General features: G+C 49.3%; 1 protein-coding gene across 1 annotated transcript in view; it reads left to right on the top strand.

Moving 5' to 3' along the window:
* The first annotated feature begins 222 nt into the window (after positions 1–222).
* The window catches only part of CLSTN2 (calsyntenin 2), a 634,178-nt gene continuing 611,789 nt past the window's right edge, over positions 223–22,611 (top strand). The window contains exon 1 of the mRNA XM_060149165.1: positions 223–450. Coding sequence (XP_060005148.1) covers positions 339–450 — 112 coding nt within the window. The 5' untranslated portion in view covers positions 223–338. The remainder of the gene's footprint in view (positions 451–22,611) is intronic.

Raw genomic sequence — 22,611 nt, 5'->3', positions numbered from 1 at the left:
TTGGGGGGCGAGGGCGCGGAGCCGCGAGCCTAGGAGCCGCGGCCGGTGTCCGCGTCTCATGAATATGCAGGAGCCACCTCCCTCCCTCCGTGACGTCACGGGCCGTCCTGGGGTGAGCGCCGGAGCTGCTCGGGGTCCGCGCCAGTGAGCGCGGCTGCTGAGGGCGAGCTAGCGGCGCGGCGGCGGGCACCGGAGGCCGAGCGCGGCGGCGCCCGAAGCGCACACAGCGGCAGGGCAAGGCGGCCCGAGGCCCGGCGGACACCGGAAGGCGAGAGCCGGCGAGGGCAGTAGGCGGCGGCGGCGGCAGCGGCAGCTCGTAGGCGGCGGCGGCGGCGAGGATGGTGACTGGGAGGCTGTGCTGGGTACCGCTCCTGCTGGTGCTGGGCGTGGGGAGCGGCAGCGGCGGCGGCGGCGGGGGCAGCCGGCGGCGCCGCCTCCTCGCCTCTAAAGGTGGGTGCTGGGGAAGTTTCTTCGTCTCCGAGGAGGGAAGCAGGGCGGGCTTGAGGGTGCAAGCGGCGGGGACCCCGCTGGATTTGCACACCCTCCCTTGCCGCAGCTTCCCCGGCCTCCGTGCGCCCGGGATGACCAAAGTGAGCGCCCAGCGCCCTGGACCAGAGAGATTCCACCTGCGGACGCCGGCCCAACCCCTGGGCAGGTTCTAGGGACCCAGGGGAAGGCCAGGTCTGGGGAGTCCGGACAACTCTGTGGGCTTTCTGCGTCGGAGTGGGGGTGTAGTGGCCGAGTGGCGGGCTCCGGCCCGGGAGCGGCGGGAGCAGGGCGCTGGCACGGCGCGGACAGGCAGTTGTCTGCTCCAGCCCTGAGGGAGGAATCAGTGGCGGCGCCGTCAAAGGAGGGAGCAGAGCTCGTTTCCCAGCTCGGGGATGGGGTGGAAACTTGTGGGCTCCGGGGAAGGCCTCCCTGGCTGGCTTCAGGATCCCCCAGGGCGGCTCTGGCTCCCCTGGGAATGCGCGCCCTCCGGGTGGGCCGCGGAGTCCGGAAGAAGTGCGGGATGTGACCCTTCCCCATGGCCTCTCCGACTGTGCTTGGGCACCCGAGCACAGAGGCGCGGAATCCGGTGACCTCCCTCCCCGCAACCCTATTGGCTTGGAGTTCTTGACCTCCCCGCTTCTCCCGCCCCGGAGGAAGCAAGATCCTGGTGAACGCCTGGCGCGGTCGGGAGACTGTAGGCTGGCGAGCCGCGGAATTTGCTGCCTGGGAGCGCGGGGAGGAGCGCCGGGGTGGGGGCGTCTGGAGGGCGAACTGAAACGGAAGGTCACGTGCTTGCTGGACGGTGGTGGGAGAGGCAAGGGAGGAGCAGAGCGGGCTTGGGTGGCGATGGGCGCAGGAGAGGCGGTGGCAGTTCTGGGCTGGAGTGCCCGGCTTGGTGGTAACTTGTTGATTCTCTGCGTTTTGACTAGGATAGAAGGTCGTGCGATTGGTTTAAAGGCTGTGGCCAGATTTGCCCGGCAACCAGTACGGGAAGGAACGTGGTCACTGACAATCCTCAGAGGACGGAGGAGTTTGCTCTTGTAGATAAAGAGGCTCCGTATTAGCGGCAACCTGATTTGCAAACTGGCTTTGAACTGTAGCTTACCTGTGGCTCAGGAGGGAATGTATTCTACCTTTAATTACCCTTGGAGGGTGGGGAGAGCGCGAGGCAGCCAGATCGCCTCCTCAGACCTCGGGAATGCCTCTCCCGCAACTTGAGAGTGAGACGGTTGAGAAGAATAGGAGAGTTTCTGTTTATGCTGTAATTTTTTAGTTTGGTGGCATCGTTTTTTGTAACATTATTTTATAAGCAGGCATCCTGTTCCTTTTCATCAATTCCTACCCCACCCCCATCCTTGAGAGGTAGTTTTTTGGGGAGGAAGACGAAAACTGATTATGAAAATGTCTCAAACATGTGGTAAAGGAAAGGTAAAGGAATGGGTAAAGGAGTCGTTGATCATTCAGAGAGACGCTTGTTTTGGTGAAAGCAAGAATAAAAAACAAAGAACGACCAAATCGTTTGCTCTCCTTCCCCAATATAGACACTTCGTTAAATAGGCAGATTACATGTTTTCGATTTTTTTCGTCACTTTGTAGCGGAGCAAATGGCGTATGTTTAAGCCGATGTTTACATACAGGGGGGCTCACAGCAAGTGAAGGAAGGGAAAAAAAACTTGTTTGGGAAGAAGACCTGGTATGCTTATGCATCGCCTAGTTCCCAGGTCAAAATGGAAAACTTGGTAGAGATAAAAGAGAAAGATTGAAAAGAAAAAAAAAAAAATCCAGGCTCTCAGTGATTCACGCATATGTGAATAATTATGTGCATTTTAACCAACACCTTGCATCTTCTCCACTTAGAACATATTCATTTCATGTTGAAAATAAGCCATTTGTCTTTCCGGAGTAAAAAGTTGATTGGTCCTGCGGAGCTAGAGTTGCTGTCTCCCCCGCGTTCTTTCCTCTTTCTCTTTCCAACCACTGGGGGGCTGCAAAGGGCGCCGTTAGCTACATTTTTCTTTTCATTTCTTTTTTAAAGACAAATGTGTAATATTCGATCAAAACAGAGACATTTGCTATGACACTTTAGCTGGGATTTACAGGGCTGACTCTCCTTATTACAATGCACGTGCATTTTATGTCTCTAAATTTTATATAATTTCTGAAGAACATTTGAGATACTGAAGGTATGCTTCATATATGATGTGTCCCACCACTGACTCTGCCTTTTCTAAGGTTCATGTCATTATTATCCCCATCACTAAAAAGGAGAAAAGTCAGGAAGACCTGTGAAGAAGACTGAACAAAAAAATAGCTTTCTTTTCCCATACAATTTCTGAATTCATTCACAGAGGAAAAATGGGAGTGGGGCGTCAAGCTGCGTGGCAGACCTGAATGCACCCTCTGGACAACTGTCTGGAAGTATGTCCTCCCAGCTTGGGCTCGTGTACGATGTCGTGTTTGTGGCACACAGCTTGTTCTGCCTTTGTGTTTCTTGCTTCTTCCTGTAGGGAATCGAGCAGCTAATCCCTGAGAACTGTTTGGGGTTTTCGCAGAATCGCTGCACTTTGAGTACAAACATATTCCTGACGTCAGAAATAATACAGTGGCCAGGCAGCTATTATAACCCCTTCCTTTTCTCTCCTGTATCTTGATTATTCAAAAAAAGACAAACACTTTCTGGATGCTTTGAAAAGACCAGATCCTATGCACATGTTTCATGAGCAAAGCTTGGGAAGGCATTGTGGACCCAAGGAGCCTCTGGAGCAGAGAAAGGCATGTCTTATCCAGGGAAGAAAAGGCAATACAAAATAACCTCTTAAGATTTGTGCCAAATTTGGTGATGCATCAGTGGTCTCAGGTCTCAGGGATCTGGTACACAAACGCTTTTCAGTCCTCAACATCCAGGTATTGGTTGTTCAGGACGATGCTTGAGTAGAGACCATCAGCAATAACTGATGTAGTGCCCACCTGTGTGCCCAGAGCCTGGCTCAGTGCCCTGGAGGATTCTTAGCAAATATAAGATCACCCCCCCCCCAACCATTCCCATCTCACTACTGCCTTGCTTTGAGAGACAAGATTTTTATGTGAAAACTTTAGGAGAATGACAGCAGGCTGAGTTTGTGCCAAGTATAGTACCATGCGATGGGGACGCAGACAAGGGAGATAGAGATAGGAAGAGGGCTTGCAAGCACAGCATTTGGTAATAGAGAGGGGAGGAGACAGAGCGGAATTGTAGCAGTAGTTGTATAATTGTAGTAACTGCAGTTTGTGGAACTTCTCCTTAGTGTGTTACAGGCACTGCGCTAATCCGTTTAACTGGGCTGTCTCTCATTTTTACAAATGCAGGGCTGGTTTTGGTAGCCCATTTCACAGAGGAAGAAACTAAGTCTGAAAGAGGGCAAGTGACTTGCCAGGACAACCAGGGGAGGATGTGACACTGGGGTGAGAATGCGAAGGCTCACCATGGCCAGTGCCTCTTGACTGTTCATCGCATATTCTCCCCATTGGATTTAAAGGCAGATCTAGTGACCACAGGGAAGCTGACTGTATCTCTGAGATCCCCAAGAGCCCCTGTGGCCCTGCATACACAGGAGGAGAGTCCAGTGCTGCTGTTTCAAGGGCCCTGTTGGGAGATAAATGGAGTGGGCCTTGTTCTCAGCCATGGAAACCTGTGTTCTAGCTTCAAGCAGCAGCCTCATCCTCCCTCTTACAGATTCAAAAGCCATCCTTGCGTATTCCAAAGTGCACACGCAGAACCTCCCATGGGGGCGAAGGTGGTGTGGACTTTTTATGGTGAATTGTCCTATATCATCTCTTGGAAAGTAGCATGTGTCTCCTGGGGGTGTGGTAGTTATTTCCCCAACAACTGAAGCACAAACGACAAAATGTCCTCAGCATTGCATCAGAGGGTGCACTCTGACCTGCACTCATCCCAAAGCACCTGTGGTTCCTGGACCAGGATGTGCTCATTCCTGCCCTGGACCCTTTGGACCATGTCTTCAAGCTAGACGATCACCTTCCTCAGCCTAATGCCTTCTGTGACTCAAGACACAGCCAGGCTTGGGCATGGTTTCTCCTAGGAGCCTTCCCTGACTGGTCCCCCTGGCTGGGCCCCCGGGATGTGGGTCTCCCTCTGGTGTACCTGTGCTCCTTGTCTGGCTCCAGCGCTGCCCTATGAGCTCTGAGGGCTGGAATCTTGTCCTGATTCTCCTTCCCTGTCCTGGTCTCCAAGTCCACCCCACTGCCTGGCCTCCGGATGTGAGCCGAGCAGTCAGTAGTGAGTGGCTTGGTGAATCCACCTGTCTGAAGTTGCAGTGCTATTGTTTAATGACACAGAGAGTTTGGATGTTTTCTCCTGTCCTGTAGGAAGGAAAATTTGGGCTTCATAGCGAGAGAAACCTGGGTTCCAATCCTGGCCCTACTGCTTCCCAGTAAGATAATCTTGGACAAATCAGTGAATCCCTTTGAACCTCAGTTTCCTTATCTATAAAATGGGGATACAAAGCTCTACCTTGCCAAGTGTTTGTCAGGAAAGTGTTTAGAAATCACTTAGCACAGTTCATGGCATGTAAACAGCATTAAATACACAGTGACTGTAATTACTGTAATTACTGATCATTTAAACACTGGGTTCTAGCATCTGAGATTTGGTGACATTCTCCCTTTCTGACTGACCTCTTGGCAGTTCAGTAACTTCGTTCATATCTTCCCTCCGTTCAAACTCTGTTCTCTCTGTCTCCCTCCACATGTGCATATGTGTGGACATAGTCATATATAAATACATGCACACATAGACATTTGGCTTGAATTGTGAAAACACCTGCCTCTTTCACTAGTCTATGAATGCATTTGAGGCTGGGACCCATGTCTTGTCTCATTCATCTCAAAAGCCCTGGCACTTAACGCAGGGCCAGCTCTGAGGGAGGACTCAGCAATGTGTGTTATCTAAATAAATAAACATCTCTATGTGCCACTGCCGAAGGTGTGGGATTCTGGTCTCTGAAGGAAGAGCTTTACTGGTGTGATTTGGGTTGTAAAGAGAAGTCCCCTGACCAGCAAACATTTTCCTTCCAGCCTTGCGGTCTCAGAATGCAGAGAAGCACTCTTTTTTGTTTGTTTGTTTAAGACACTGGCAACCTCTGTGATGATGCATGTTTATGTGGAAGGGGGTAATTGACATTGTGATAGCCAAATGACAGCTTGAGACAGATTATTATTTTATTATTTATTATCTAGCCCACCACTAATTGGACCCTGTGGAAATTGGAATGGTGGGTTTGCAGATGAATCATGAGAGGACTGAGCTGGGGGAAGCATGCTGAGCTGAAGACACTGGCACTGAACAGGACAGAAGTTCGCCATCTTAATCAGCTGGGGCTTCTGTAGCAAAAATAACATAGATCAGGTGGCTTAGAAACAACCGAAATTGATTTCTACAGTTCTGAAGGAAGGAAGTCCAAGAATGATTATGTTCTGGTGAGAGTTCTCTTCTGGGTTGCAGACTGCTGACTTCTTACCGTGTCCTTCTGTGTGGAATGCAGAGAGAGGAAGCAGGCTCTCTAATGACTCTCACAAGGACACTAATCCCATTCATGAGGGCCCCACCCTCATGATCTCTGCTAATCCTAATATGCTGGGATTTGGGTTGTAAGGAGAGGGTCTCCAAAAGGCCCTGTCTCCTAATACTATCACATTGAGGGTAGAGTTTCAACATGTGAATTTTGGGAGGACACAAACATTCATCCATACCAATCATGCTGTCAGCTTTGGGGGAGCAATAGGCAGAAGACAGGAGGCGGCAGTGGTTGGAGGAGGATGCTTGGGGTGAGAGTGAGGCCAACCCAAACATGCACTGGGCCTCACTTTTAGCTGTTTCAGCCAAGAGCTATGTCTCAGTCTCCTGTTATTCTCTATGAGTGGATTGAAAAGCTAAAACAAATATCAGATATCAAAGAGCTCTGTCTAGGGCAAACATCACACATGACACAGACTATTGGAGAACTTGGTAGCTTCTGGGAAAAGGGTAGACGACTGTGCATGAAACATCTGGAAAAAGTTTTGTGGGAAAGGAAGAAATGGGCAAGGATAGGAGAAGCCAGCAAAGATTAACGGAGAAAATGAAAGAGGTCTTGATGGGTGAGTGGGCATTTGGTCAGCAGATAGGAGGTGGGCAGGACAGGTAGATGCAAGGTAAGAATGCCCATGTTGGTACGCAGGCAGGAGTAAGGAGGGAGCCCAGCCCTGGACAAATATATTTCTGCATACAGATTTATCAGGCTAATAAAAGAGTGAATGTTTATTGAATGCATACCATGTGCCAGGCACTATTTTAAGCACTTTATATATGTCAGTTGGTTTCATCTTAACCCCAGTTGGTTTGATCTACCAATGATGCAGGTAGAATTACTATCCCATCTTTACAGAGGAGGACACTGAGGCCCAGAGAAGGGAAGTAACTTGCCCAAGGTCCCACAGCTTAGAGACAGTAGAACTGAGATTTGAACCCAGAGCAGTGTGGCAGACATGGATTTCCCATATCACACAGGCTTACCTAGCAGAATGATGTGTTTTCAGTCCAAGGTTATGCTCTGAGTGAGGCCAGAGAGGCTCTGCTGCCCTGGAACATTCTGAGGCAGTTCAAGAACATTTGGGTCTTCAAAATTGCTGAAAGAATCAGTTTCTCTGGAAGCCTCACTCTCTGATTGACTTCCCCGTCAGGAGCGAACATCATCTTTCCCCGGCAGCTGGAAGCCTTCCTCCCCTCCCGTCATGCTTGGCCTCAAGTAGAGAAGGCAGCTGTCTGCATTGCATGGTCCATTGGAGGGGTCTCCTGAATCAGGAAGACCTCCCAGCAGTTGTTCATTTGGGTTAAACATGGCCCTCCTCTGACTCTTTTTTTTTTAAGCAGGCAGGGTTAAGAAAAGCTACCACAGACACTTTCAAGTATATTAGATGTACTTGAAGCCTGGACTCTGGGGAGAATGAGGAGGGGTTGCTGAAAGGCGAGTGTGGCAAGAGGGGAGAGAGATGGCATAGATGAAATAGAAGGTGACGTGACTGCTCATAAGGCTGCCTTTTCTTCTGCTGTTGTGGCAGGATTTTATATATGTCAATTGTCTTTTTCACAAATACCCATTTTACAGATTGGTAAGTGAACACCACAGGGCATGTAGCCACAGAGCCAGGAATCAGACCAAGGGGTCAGACTAATTGCAGTTGGTTGCAACCCAGCACCAGGAAGCCAGGTGATATCTTGGATGATGTCACCCGAAGGCCACTTCTCCCACTTCTTAGTGGTTTTCTAATCCTCAGGCACTTGTCTCCAGTACCTTCTCAGGACTTTGCTTGTCCCCAGCTCAGTGTCCTCTGCTTACATCAGTCCTCCGGAGATGGCCCTGACCAACTCTTCTCCTAGCTCACCTTAAGCCCTGCTCAGAGGCTTGCTTCATGTCTGGCCCCTCTAGGATGCCCTGGGGTACCACCAGCCCCATGTGTGTGCCAACCCAGCCTCTCATCTTCCCTCCACGAAGCTGCTGCTTACTCTGTGGCCTCTGTTTGGATCAAAGGTACAAGATCTGCACACTCACCCAAGCCAGAGCCCTGGAGTCCCCCAGCATCCTCATCTGTCCTCTTCCATCACACCCCATCCTTCACCAAGTCCAGTTGATTCTACCCATAAAGACCTAGAACCTTCCCACTCCCCTCCATGCCTGTTGCTACTGCCTTATTTAGCATCTCTTGGGAATGAAAGCACCTCCTCCTCATCCCATCCATCACCCTGTTGCCAGGATGGGTCACATCAACCCCAGTCCCACCAGGCCTGTAAGAAGTACCATCCCAATCATCATGAATTCCATCCTTCACCATCCCTGCTGCAGTCTGTTAAGGTCCCAGGGCTTTGAGAGTAACGTAACACTCTTGGAATTGCCTCAGGTTTCCATCCCTCCCAGGTTACCCTTGTGACGCTCATTGTCTGAACAGCCTGGCCTCTTGATGTCCCCGGCTGACTCTCTGCTTCCATGGGCAGCAGAATCTTTGCTGCCACTGGGGTTCCAGCACCTGAAGTCCAATTCTTCTATTACATTTCATTGCCAATGCCCCGGGGGGTGCTTGGGGATAGGAGATGGAGCAGGCCACCAGTTCCCATCCTAGAGGAAACCAACCCTTCTCCCACCTTCTGCCTCTCCTATCCCTACCATCACCCCTTCAAGGAGCTCAGGCATTCATAGAGCAAAGGCCTGGACCGAGTGTCTACAGAGATCTTCTGCCTACGCTCTTGCAACCCAAGCCTCCTCTGAAGCTAGGATACACAGAGAGCCTCACCCCTGAAGACAAGCCACAGTCCTCTCAAGATAGATCCAAACTCTCCAGCCTCACATGAAAGTCCGTTGATGGTTTCTCCCCTCACTTCTCATCTGGGCTTCTCTTCTCTCAGTGAACTTTCCAGCAGTTTCCAGATAGTAAATACTATCTTCTATCAAGAGCTTACTGTGTGCTGGGCTCTGTTCTGAGTGCTTTATAGGTATTAATACTCATTTAGTCCTCCACTCAATCAGATGTGTGCTCTTATTGTCCCCATTTTACAGGTGAGGAAACTGAGGCCAGGAAGGTTAAGCTACTTACCTAGTTCACCCAACTACTACTGCTACTACAGCAGAGCTGGGATTTGAATGGACAAAGTCTACTTTCAGAGACTACCCCCTTATCTGTTGGGTTAGTGACTCTCAAGCCTGGATGCACAGTGGAACCACTTGAGAGTTTCAAAATAACAAAGGTGCCTGGAACACCCCTGCAGAGACGCTGGTGTCATTGATCTAGGACTGGGGGTTTAGCTTAAAGCTCTCAGTTGTTTGTGATGCCCAGCCAAGGTTGAGAAGTGCCCCTGCCAACCCCTATTGCTGACAGTTCCCCAGGGAATGCTTCATTTCTTGACATGGGTTGCAGGGCTGTTCCTGGGTGGGGGCCTTGACCCTCTTTATTTCACCACCTCTGGTTTCTCCCATCACAGTGCCTATCACCTCCCTGCCTCCCCAGGCAGACTGTGACCCTCTCGAGGGGGAAGCATCCTGGTCACCTCTGTGTGACTGGTGCCCAGCACAGTCTGAGGTCCAGAGTGAATGCTGAGTGTTGAGGGAGTGACGATATGCCGGGGTGATGCCACCCACACTGGCTGCAAGTCCCTGAGGACTCTGCCCATGCACACTTCCCCCGGTCAGGGCTACTCCCTGCCTTTGGTCACTGGTAGGAACTAGTCATCAGGCCTCTCCCCTTTAGTTAACTGATTCTCCTTCCAAACCAATGACAGCATTCACTTTGTAAAGGTTGAAAACACTCAGTTCTGCAGATGAGTTGAGTGAACTCTAACCACACCAAGATGTGTAAGGGAGTCAAGTCCAGCAGATGCCGCTGGAATTCTCACTGAGAAAGGCTGTAAATGCCACTCGTAGCTTCTAAAAATGCTTAATTGGCTGAAATTTGACTTAAGTTTTGCCGATAGAAAAAAACAAAACAAAACACACAGCACATCATTTTTGTGATTTCTGCCACTTTGCATTTCCGTGATGTGTGTCGTATTATATAGTTAAACAAATCTGCAGTCTTCAAAGAAGCCTGACGAGGAAATCACCTGTGGAGAAGGCAGTGACTCCAAGTCACGTGACTTGGATCCACTGATCTGTGTGAGGCTCAGGGCACATCACGCAGCCCTCTGGGGTCTGCTTTTCCCTGTGCAGAAAGGACAGGAGGGCACCGCCCTCCTCTATTCAAGAAAGTTCTGAGTATCCACGTGCAAGTGGCTCTGAATACCCTTTGGAAGGATAAAGTGCTTAAGAAAATAAGGTGATCAGATTTAAGAAATTGGTTTTGAGACTTCAGGACTCCAGCCCTCCAAACAAAACCCTACATCTTTCCGTCTTTATACTGTCTTACCAATTTAATTAATGATATTTTCAGGAGAAGTCTGAATTTAGCGGTAAGGCCCTTCCTAATTCTTTAATGTACATTCTGCATATGGTACAGGGCGGGCGTTCACCATGGTTATGCAAGGGGTCCAGCAGTTGCAGGCCCATACATTTTCAGGGAAGAACCAGTCAAAACTGTTAATATGATGTCAAGTTGATGTGTCATTTTCCAATTTGCATGGATAACTGCATCTCAGCAAATTAATTAAAACAGATAAATGTTAATCTAATGCATGTCTCCTTGTAATTAATGAAATATAACCATTACCGGGTATTTGATTTATTATTTTAGTTTATAAAATGCCGAATTCTTCTGTAAAGTTAGATACAATAAGAGGAGAAGCTGACCCATATATAGCACTAGGAAAAGTGATCACATTTCAATAAATTAATCACGCTCTAAAAGGATATAGTTCATTAACACCATGAACTGAAAGTGTTAGATGTAAATTAGATTAACCTTTTTAGCGACACTTGCATTTATATTGCATATTCTCTTCAAACTCCAAGCACTTTACATATATTAATTCGATGAACCCTCACCAGACCCTTGTTAAGTAAGTACATATATCAAAGTTGGAAGGGAGGAGAAATGAAACCCTTCAAAAATACTGAAATCCTGGTCTTAAGATTTATGATTTCCTCTTCAGCAGTACCGTTTATGCTGGGCTTCTGGAGCTGGAGAACATGGGTGGTATTCAGGCTGTCTCGTGCTGTCAGGAAACAATTAGCCCATCACTCAGTACCTGAAGCCAGAGATGCTTGTGCTGGGTGCTCAGGCCAAATGCTCTGCCTTCTTTCACAAAATACACCCCAGCAACAGTGGGTCTGGCTGTGGACAGGGCAGCCCCAAGTGGGTGTGGGTGATGGGAACTTAGTGCCCCACTGGGGCATCCAAGGGTCATCTTCCCCTGGGCCAGCTGCTGCTCCTTTTTACATCCCTACCCTTGATCTATCTGGGTGCTGAGGTTGGGCTGTGGTGAACAAGACCTTGGGAGGCTATTGGGAGAAGAAAGGAGGAGGGACAGGGAGATGGGAATGGGCTTAACCTCTTCAGCTGGGGGTCTCTACTCAGGCCCTCCTGAGTTGGGGGCCAAGACCGCTGTCTCTTTACCTGCTGGGATGAAGAGTGAGGGCCTGAGAGAGGAGGAGTCCCTCTGCATCTAGCTGAAAGCCTGCTCCTCAAAGAAACTTTCCTGAGCGAGTACCTGGGTCTTCTGTAGCAGCTGGTCACTGGGACCACTACTCTCCTATGGGGGCTCTGCCTACTTGCAGGACTTACTGTCGTTGCCTACTGGAGATTGCACAGAGGGGAGAGGAGCAGGGCTCGCATTATAAAAGCCTATGAAGAATCAGGGGAGGAGACTATAAGCATTTCCCTAGCTTGATTGACTGAGTGTTTGGTTGTGTTTGGTGGTTTGAGGTTCTGAATATTTATTTTTCCAACTCTTTCTGTTCCTTCAAGTTCTCAAACCCACAAGTGCTTTCCTAGGGGCAGATTTTCACTTTATTCCACAAACCCATTGAAATGCTGTGTGTCTCAGATAACGGTCTGCCCTGGAGCTAGCGCATCACTAATGGTTAGACATGAAATAGAATGTAGGAGAACAAAGTTGGAGTGTCGGGGATTCTTCTCCCTGCTTCTGGAGTTGGAAAATCATGTGCTCTGGTCCTCATGCAAGGACAGTTGAACCCCACCCAGTCCTAGAATCTCAGGTCATTCTGCTCTGCCAGCACTTCTTGGCACACTTGTCTGCTGCAAAATGCTCCAGATTCTCTCCTCCAGACCTCGTACGGAAGGGATGAAGAATCTGGATGTAGAGTCAAGAACCAAGACAGGCCATGACTCAGGAAACTCACAGAAATGCTAGGGAATGAGAGAAAATATTGAATTTGCAGTTTATGGTATTTTAAGTTTCCTTCCTTCCTTCCTTCCTCCCTCCCTCTTCATTTCTTCTTCTCTTGTGTGTTTTTGTTTGTTTGTAGGAGGGTGTGTGGTCATTTGGAGCAGGGAAGGAGGCTGAGATAATTTATAATCAGAGTTAAAAAGAATTTCACTTTCAAGATCTAGGTTTCACTTTCCTTTTGTTGGTTATTTATGTTTTTTTCCCGAAAGCAAACCAATTATTTTGGCTTTATGGCGCCATCATGAGAAATATCAAGATGGCTTATCTTGTGTATTAATTTTAAAATTATATTTAAGTCTTTTTAGTGATTTATTCTTCTTTTAACTAGAGGTCACAAATAAAGCACCTTTTTTTTTTTTTTTAACTGCACTTGTATCTTTTCCCTCTTGAAAACCCCCCTGCCTCCCCTCCCCGCCAACCTTCCAGTCCTTAAATTGCAGCCCTCTTACTTGGAGGAACTCGAGTCAGACACCAGCCAAGAATCTTTGCTTGAAGACGGAGTTTTCCTGGAGTTTTGCTTTCAGACGTGTCCCACCTCTTGTCCCAGAGCCCACGAGGGAGGAGGGGACGGAATTGTCGGGTCACCTTCAGCACCCTTCTCATCCGCTCCTTCCCCTCCTGCCATATCTCTTCCTACTCCCTAAGTCCCTCCAGGATCTCTCTCTGCAAGACCTTGGTGGTACCAAGGTCTGCTTTTGGAGGTAGTGTTTGGCTGCTCCCTGGAAACCACTTCTTTTTTTTTTTTTTGCGGTACGCGGGCCTCTCACTGTTGTGGCCTCTCCCGTTGCGGAGCACAGGCTCCGGACGCGCAGGCTCAGCGGCCATGGCTCACTGGCCCAGTGGCTCCGCGGCATGTGGGATCTTCCCGGACCGGGGCACGAACCCACGTCCCCTGCATCGGCAGGCAGACTCTCAACCACTGTGCCACCAGAGAAGCCCACCCACTTCTTAAATTACTACCAATAATCATGAGAATCATCCTCCTCCTAATCTTACAATTTGTTTTCTCCATCCAATGGGAAATGTGAATAGAAGCATCTTTAGAAAACTTTGCTACCTCTGTGGATCAGAACCACCTAACCTTTAACTAAAGACAGAGGGTTCACCATGCAGCCACAGCTTCCAAACAAGTCAGTGGTTCATACTTCCAACCAAACGGGCTCTGGTAGAGGAGATTTGGAGCTGCCCCTGCTCCTGTCTCAAGCCTACTAGACGTGGTGACCTAATGCTCTCCTTACATCATCTTATCAGAGAGGAAACGCTCTGACATTCCTGTAAGCTAAGGCAATGGGACATGATGCAGGATCTCACTTGGCGATGTGCGCATTTAGAAAGAGAGGACACTGCTCAACCCCTAGGGTTACGCATTCGCACACTGGTGGCGTTTGGGGCAGCGTGGCAGGCTCTCTGGAGGGGGTGGGGGACGTGTGAGGCAGATAGGTCTCTGTCATGGTGCTCAAACCATATTAGGGTGATTTAGCTCCTGTGCTCAAATTGTGGAAGCCCTCCCGGGATGAGTCTATGTGACACCTTCTGTCATCTAAAAGCTGGCAGTGGTGGCTACAGGTCTTAAAAAGCTGGGCTCCTGCCCAGGCTGACTGCCAACTCTGGTGGGTCTTGATGTCTTTTCACTCGTGGGTCCTGGCATGGAGATAGCCTGGTACTTGGTGTGGGTGGCTTCTCTGGCCGTGGGTGAAGACGTGCACTTGGACATCCTCTCTCCCCAGTACCAAGGCAGCCTTGATTTCCAGGGACCTTGAGCCCTGCCAATCCCCAGCCATCCCTCCTGAACACCTAAGAAGGCACCCCAAGAGACAAGGGAGGGGTTGCCCATCCATTGTGATGTAAGAGCCTCAGGTGTGCAGACTGGGGGTGTGCTCAGATCCAACCACAGGAGCACTGCCTGGATACGGGCATCAAGCCCAGTGTCTCCCCTTCATTAGTCACAAGGACTCACCTGGTTCTCTAGCTCGGTTGCATCTGCTTAAAGGCAGGGCAGGGTTTCTCCTGAGCAGCGGCCAGCACACCTGGCTCAGCAGTCTGTAGAGCACCGATCTTTCTTGTCTGGTGTTCTCAGTGTTTTTCAGTGTCCTGAGCTGTTCTTGTCTCTGGTCCTTGCGTCTTGTGGCAGGCGCTATCTATATCCCTGACTCTTGTCTTTCTACTGCAGCCAGCTCAGGATAGGGATGGTGGCGGGTGCGGGGTGAAGAGGCAGGGGCCTCACTGCTCAGAGAGCACTTGGTAACTTGGATTCTCCTTGCCTGACTGTACTTCTCTATCCCTGCAGCTCATGGACCGGTTCCTCTTTAATCCACTTCTACGCAGCCCTTGGCAGTTCTTTCAAACACACACACCCAGTCCACCACCCCCTGCTCAGAATCCCTCCCTGTCACTTCATCACTTTCAGGATAAAGTCCACTTTCCTTGGCTTATCCCAAAAGGCCCTTAGTGGGTGCCCAGCTGTTCCTGGGCTAGAAGGTGAGCTCGTGTGAGCAGAGCCCAGCACCTGCACGGTGGCTGAGGAGTGAATGAGCGAATCTTCTCTCCATATGTTGTCCTCACGCTTCAGCCTGACCCGCAGAAAGAGCCCAGTTCCCTGCCTCATGGGTCTTCTTGTGTCTCTGCGCCGATGCACAGCCCGCCCTTGCCCCATCTGCCTTTGCCTTGTCTGGCAGCCTGGTGCGTCTTCTGGGATCCATCCCTGGGCATCCCCTGGGAGTATTCTTCCCCCACCTCGATTACACAGCTCCCATACGGACCTCCACGGTGGCACTTACCAGCTTGCCTACCTGCCCACCTGCCTGTTCCTCACTAAACTGCCTTATCCCTGAGGTCAGTGTCTGTGACGTCCTCACCCTGTGCCCCCAGGCATGTGTGGTCTAGCACAGGGTAGGTGGGTGAGTGATGTCTGGAGTTCCCTAGAACTCAGCTCGTTGCCTTGTGGGGATGGAGGGCTGGCGTGGAGTTCCTCTTGATTTATCTTTCTCCTTCATCCCCCTGGGTCCCCAGTGCCCATCTTTCCAGTGCAAGCCCACCCGAGTAAGGCTGGTGGAGAAGGAGGATTTGGTTAGGAAGGTTAGCATCGTGGGCTGGGTGCTGGCTATCGTTGGCATGAGCTGGTGCGTTCAAGGATGGCGAGATAGAGCCAGGCTGGGGGCAGGTGACGTGCTGGAGGTGAGACACACTGGGGACTGGGAAGCTAGATGGCTCAGGGCCTTGGACCTCTGAGGCTGATGATTCTGGGGGCCATTTCCAGAGTGTATGTGCTTCTGGGATAATTAATGTAAAGCAACTTTCCCATCAATGCAGAAGCTTAGCCATGAGCTCCCTCTTTAATCTGTAACACTGAATACCACCTATCTGGGAGAACATCTTCTGTCACTGCGCCGATGAGAATTAAGTTGTAACCATCGGCTGCTGCGGGTCTTACACTCTGCCCAGCGTGCCCTCCATGTCTCTCAGTGGTTACTCCTGGCTCCTGTCAGCATCCTCTCAAGCCGCAGACTGTAGAAGTCCTACATGTATTAAGCACGCCTCCTTTTCCAGACAGGCCATTAAAAGCGATTTGCAGTTGGTGACATCAGATGCATGTGTATGGAGAGGCCAGGATAAGGGTTTTAGTTGGAAAAGCTTTGCCATCAGTTAGAGTGAGATGGCCCCATGTGATGAGGCCCGTGGAGTGCTACCCCCATAGCTAGAAAAAAAAAAAAAGAGCAAGTGGGAATCCTTCAAAGTCCAAACATTTACTTCTAGATTTAAGGATATGCTGCTTCAGTTCTAAGCATTCGAGCTTTGACACTGTGCACAGGGAATCACCACCATCCCCATCCAACCCAAATCCAGGACTTTGGAGGTTGGTGCTGGTAGGGGAAGCTCCTGGGGGTGCTCCCTGGAGATGTGGCTCTGCAGGGCTGTATGGGGCGGGTGGCTAACAGCCCCGACTCTGACCCTGAAGCCCCCCTTCTCCTTGGGGCAGGAGTTTTTGTGTCGATTATGCTGCTGGGGCCGGGGCCTGGACAGGACTGAGCTGCCGCCTTCCCGTAGCTCTGGCTCAAGTGGGAACAGCTTCTCCCTCTAGATATTAAGGCTAGAGCTTGGACCCAACTGGGTCTGACTAAAGGCTCAGGGTGCATAACAGGGAAATAAGCAGAAAGGATTATGAAGGCAGACCACTGGTTTGCATTGCTTCAGAACCAATGGCCCCTTTTTACAACATTTTGTAGTCCTCCCATTATTATCCTGAAATGAAATGTGCTGATATTACTGCTTGCTTGCATACATAATTTAACAAATCAGTATAATGCCTTAACTGAAATATAAAGAAACTAAAAGGAAAATAATGTATCATAAAATAGTGTGTAATGCTTGTGCCCATCTAAACTACAGGAGTAGCGAATTAGATGTTTGCTGTGAATGCCACAGCTGCAAACGCAGATGGCTCCAGGTGCGTGGTATTGGCAAGTCAAATATCATGATTGGGTTTCCCTGGTGGCGTAGTGGTTGAGAGTCCGCCTGCCGATGCAGGGGACACGGGTTTGTGCCCCGGTCTGGGAAGATCCCACATGCCGCAGAGCGGCTGGGCCCGTGAGCCATGGCCGCTGAGCCTGCGCGTCCGGAGCCTGTGCTCCGCAATGGGAGAGGCCACAGCAGTGAGAGGCCCACGTACCGCCAAAAAAAAAAAAAAAAAAAAAAAATCATGGTTTATCATGGGTGTGATGTGATGTTAAGAAATGGTGACATACTTCTGGTGAAACTCTGAACGAGACAAAAGTATCCTCTGGCCTTAATTCATAGGATGGGTGTATTCCTGAGAAACTTGGGGTTTATTAAAGCTACGCGAAGAATATTTAGCTGACTCATTCCAGTGCCATTAGTACAAGGAAGAGAACCGTGGAGTTCTAGATGGTGTGCTGGGGGATGTCCAGGCCGAGAGGTGCCTGGACGATATACCCCAACACACACACACACACACACACACACACACACACACACACACACACACACACACACACACACACACACACACACACACACACACACACACACACACACACTGACTCCTAAGTTCCTGCTTCTAAGATGTACCAAAGCTGGATCCCACATGTACTTGCAGGTGAAATTGCCTTAAAGGGTAGACAGCTTCTGGAGCTGTAGTCTTTCTGGGGAACTTTTGGGGCAAAGGGGAAAATGCCACTAGCTGGTGGACACCTGAAAGAGGTTGTCCCATTTCACCAGAAGACCTTCTGAAGAATAAAGCCTTCCCAGGGGGCATGTTGGAAGACCGCACTGAGCCCATCAACCATGTGCTGGAGCATCATTTAAGGGGACAGACCAGCGGAAGGGAGGACTGCTACTTTGCCTGAGATGGAGCCAGGCTGGGAGTAGGTGACATGTTGGGAGTGAGACAGGTTGGGGCCTGGGAATCTAGATGGCTCAGGACCTTGGACCTCTGAGGCTGATGATTCTGGGGGCCATTTCTAGAATGTATATCCTTCCGGGATGATTAATGTAAAGTAACTTACCCATCAACGAAAAAGCTTAGTCATGGGCTCCCTCTTTCATCTGTAGCACTGAATACCACGTATTTGGGAGAACATTCTTTGCTTTAAGTATAGAGACATGTCTTCCCCTTTCCCTTCTGCTTCTCTTCCCCACAAGCAGAAGAGTAGGGTGGAGGGGTGGAGGAGAGAGCAGACCACACTCGACCCCTCCATCAGGAGACTTAGGAATACCTTGCCTTTTGTGGGGGAGCAGAAGCTTTGTGGATCAGATAGGAGTTTAAAAATGAGTTGCCTAGAGTCTTAGTAATTGAATGAAAAGCTGTAGAATTGGGCTGGAGTCTCTTTAAGGCAGTTGCCATCCAGTAGGAGGGAGGAGCTTGATAGCACCATAAGGGGCAAAAATAACAGCTTTTCCTGTTTATATCCAGATGGATTAAATGCTAACAAACTGGCTAGAGTATTTATTATGGTCCATACTGATATTTCAGAGATAAAACATTGTTTTCTTGGTTGGAAAATTCTTCCTTAGTGTTCTCATTGATAATTTAGAGGGATGAGGGGTTTTATTTTGTTATTAATCCCTAGGTGTCTGTTTATTTTCCCCCCCTTCCTTCACATAAGCTTTAAGGTGCTCCTAAGAGAGAGGCTGAATTGCCAAAGAGAGTTTCAGTAACTCTGAGATGAAAGTGCATTTTAATATTTTGATTTAATGGGAAATGGTATATCCCCTTAATAAGGAGTTCAGTGACATTTGGTAGTTCTGTAATATTTGACTTGGAGTTGAGTTTATAAAAATTTCAGCCCAACGGTAACTTCAGGGCACTAAGGTATATGTGTATTTCTGAAATGAGAAGACCCGGTTGACATTCTGATTCTAAAACCAACATCATCTCTTATGCATCACCATATTTTCAATTATAATGGACGATGGGCTGTGCATTTAAAAGTGTTTTCCCTGCAAGCTCCCTCCCAGACCCAGCTGGGAAGGGAGCGTTCTCACACGCACTCTTCCAACTTAACTTACTAACACGCTTCCTTCTCCAAGACTGCTTTGTTTTTTTTTCTGCCTACATTGGTTCCTCAGGGATTCTTTAGAAAGTGGAATCTTTTTTAACTTCGTGGGGGAATTTACATCCTGAGTCACCTGAAAAGGTTGAACTTGGGAAAAGTAAAATCATGGCAGGAAAAGCCTGAGGTTGTATGAAATAGCTCTGCCAGCCAGACAAAAGTACTTCTAACAAAATCTGGGGAGTAAAACCAATGTCTAGGGCATGGTGTTCTAGTATCTCTTGGGTGTTTCAGGATGATTCAGACCTTCTCGACATTTGTTTCTCATTTCAGCATTAGCTTACTCTCCAAGGAAACAAATGCCCTAAATGGATTATATCAAGAACCCGATATGCCACTCGTAGGCAGCGAATAAGGTCGGGATTACACTCAGGCAGTCCTAGGATGCAATGGTTTTGTGGAGTAATGTGGGTTTTTATTTTTTAAATTTTTTAAAAATAAATTTATTTTTGTAACCAGTGGAAGCAAATTTTATATGTCACCTATTTCGAGTGTACATTTCAATGATTTTTAAAATAAATTTACCAAATGGCTCAACCATCGTCAATCAGTTTTAAAACATCTCTATGACTCCGATAAGATCCCTCATGCCTATTTACTCTTTGTTTTTTTAATTGTTGTTGTTTGTTTGCTTTGCCAGGAGGCTCAGGACCAGACCTCCCTACATCAGAGACTGGTCACAAAACCAGGTTTGCGGTGGCCCTCGCTTCTACCCACAGTCAGTCTAGGGTGGGGCAGGCCCGGTCTTGTCCCCACCCACCTCATCCAGCTGGGCTGGAGGAATAGAACAGCTGTTGAGTTCGGTGAAGCCTGCTACCAGTGGCTTAGAATTAGGGGCCTCTTCCCCAGTGGGGCTGTGAACTCCCGGCTGGCCTTACAGCAGGTCTTGACCCCTTCTCCAGTGTACATTGTCAACAGACTTAATAAGATGCAGGTTGGATAGAGACTAGTCAGCAGCCTCAAGGGTGTGTGTGAGGAGGGGATTTGTGTGGCCATCGAGGGTGCCTTGCCCACGTTCCCTCTGCTCCTGCCATTTTCATAGATTCAGGCCCAACTTCCAGCACTAGGTGCCCTTTGCCTGTGTGCTGTCTCTGGCCGTGAGACCCCTCTCTGCCTGCGTGCGGGCCAGGTCAGAAGTCCCAGGGAATTAACACCCCCAGGAATGGTCCTCCACCCGTGACTGACAGGAGTTGGTGGATCAATACCCCTGCTCCGTTGTCACTGAGGTGGGAGAACATCACAGCCTTTCACGTTGGTCCTCCAGGGGTTCCCACGAGGTCTGGGCTCCACTTGCCCAGTTTCCACCCTTTGTTCCTGAGTCATTTCTCCCCTCCCCCACTGATCTTTCCTGAGATCGCCTCCAGATAAACCACCTGCACTCAAATCCTTGTCTCAGGTGGAGCCTGCTCCTGAAGGAACCCAAACAGATAGAGGGGCAGACAAGAGAAGGTTTTTCTTTTTTTTTTTGTTGCGGTACGCGGGCCTCTCACTGTTGTGGCCTCTCCCGTTGCGGAGCACAGGCTCCGGACGCGCAGGCTCAGCGGCCATGGCTCACGGGCCCAGCTGCTCCGCGGCACGTGGGATCTTCCCGGACCGGGGCACGAACCCGTGTCCCCTGCATCGGCAGGCGGACTCTCAACCACTGCGCCACCAGGGAAGCCCAAGAGAAGGTATTTTATAGAGAGCACTTCAGGATCTCAATGCTGGGATTCCATTGCACATTTAGTCAGACTCACTTGGCGGCTGTGAGGTCTCGTGGGGCGTTTGGAGGACTGCTACTCCTTACTGGTGTCCCCCTTCACTGAATTGGGGCGTTCCTGTGTGGCACTTAGCCTGGCCTTCACTCCCACCCGGGGTGAGGAGGTCTCCCTGCAGCGAGCTCTGTGCAGGGCTCTGCGGCCCCAATTCCCTGGGCCTGGGGGGGATGGGCGGCTGTTCCTTGGGGCCCAGGATTCTGAAGGCCCCTTGAGGGCAAGGTTGCCCCAGCTCCTTCCCCAAGATCTGGGCTAGGGTGGGTGCCCAGCCCCCCAGGGGAAATGAGGTGAATTAGGCTGATGCCTGCAGCACACATCATCCACACATCTGGGGCAACATCTGGTGCCTCTGATCGCAGCCAGATTTCTCGAGTGTCTATTTTCAGCATTTTCCCAGAGCGCCTATAAGTGAATTTGCAAAGCGGTTAACTCTGTCTGCAAGGCTTCCTTCACTGACGTGGAACAGCCGGCAGAACAGAAAATCTCTCCCCTCCACCCATCCTGGTTTGCCCATGAGTCTGAATGACTGTGGTCATTCTGTCATTTCAGGTAAGGCAGTGAAAAAATCTGATTGATACAAATTCGGCCCTTTCTCTGAGAGACTTAGTGCCCTGAGCCACTGCCGGTTGAGCGGGTTGACGGGAATTAGTCCGTCCGCTTAGCTTCAGTCACATGGCCCAGCTCAAGTGGATGTGATTTGGTATTTTTTATGTTTCTGACAGCCAAATGACTTTATTTCAGAGGTGACTCTTCTCAGCATATAAAATATATGTAAATAGGTGATTTCAGGTACTGAGGACAACCCCTGATTTATTTAAAAAGTTCTTTTAATTCTAGGTGGCTGACTGATGCCTGGTGTGTGAATGGTGTGTGAATGCTGATTCAGTGTAGGGGTCCAGATTAGGCAACTTAGAAGACATGGGGTCTTGGAAAAGTTGCATAACTTCTCTGAGAGTTAGATTTCTCGGCTCTACGATGGGTATATGAAATCCTACCTCAAGATGCTGTTAGAAAGATAAAGTAAGGCCTAGGATGTAAACCACTGGGCATAGCAGAGGCTGGTATTCTGGTGATCTACAGCTAGGTAGCAAACTACTCCCCAACTAATCCATGTAAAGCAGCAACGTTTTAAAAAATATTTTTTATTGGAGTATAGTTGATTTACAATATTGTACAATGGTATACAGTAAAGTGAATCAGTTATATATATATATCTCAGTTACATATATATATGTCTTATATATATCTTATATATATATATCTCCATTCTTTTTCAGATTCTTTTCCCATATAGATTATTACAGAATATTGAGTAGAGTTCCCTGTGCTATACAGTAGGTCCTTGTTGATTATCTATTTTCTATATAGTAGTGTGTGTATGTTAATCCCAATTTATGCTCATAGATCCTGTGGCTTGGGAATTTAAATGGGGGTGGGGTGGGGAGGATAGCTTGTCTCTGCTCCGTGATGCCTGCGGTCTTGAATGATCAGGAATTGGTTGGGGTCATCTGGAGGTTTCTTCACTCCTGTGTCTGGTGCCTGGGCCTGGATGACTCAAGGATTGGGCTCAGCTGGGGCTACTGACCAGCGGCTGCATATGATTCAGCTTCCTGCCTGCATGAAGGATAGTCGTGCTTCTTACCAGGACACAGATTAGAAGCTGCACCGCCTCTTGTGGACCCAGCTGCATCCTCTCCTAAGTCATCTGGAAGCAGGTCCTGCTCACCTCAGGGCTTTCTCTCACTGGATGATGGCTTGCATTTTCTCCTTGACTATGTCCTTGACCTTGGCCTTAGCCAGAGTGGTCTCTACTCTCTCATGCCCCAAGAGAGAAAGGATGGAGGACACTCATTTCCTGGGTAGCAGGCAGGGAGCACATGCTATGAGGGGGCAGCATGCACAGTGGGACCTCTGGAGGGAAGATGGGTCCCCG

Source organism: Lagenorhynchus albirostris, chromosome 5 (assembly GCF_949774975.1).
Source record: "Lagenorhynchus albirostris chromosome 5, mLagAlb1.1, whole genome shotgun sequence".
Classification (NCBI taxonomy): domain Eukaryota; kingdom Metazoa; phylum Chordata; class Mammalia; order Artiodactyla; family Delphinidae; genus Lagenorhynchus; species Lagenorhynchus albirostris.
Note: the sequence above shows the minus strand (reverse complement) of the source record. Positions and strands in the feature narration are given on the sequence as shown.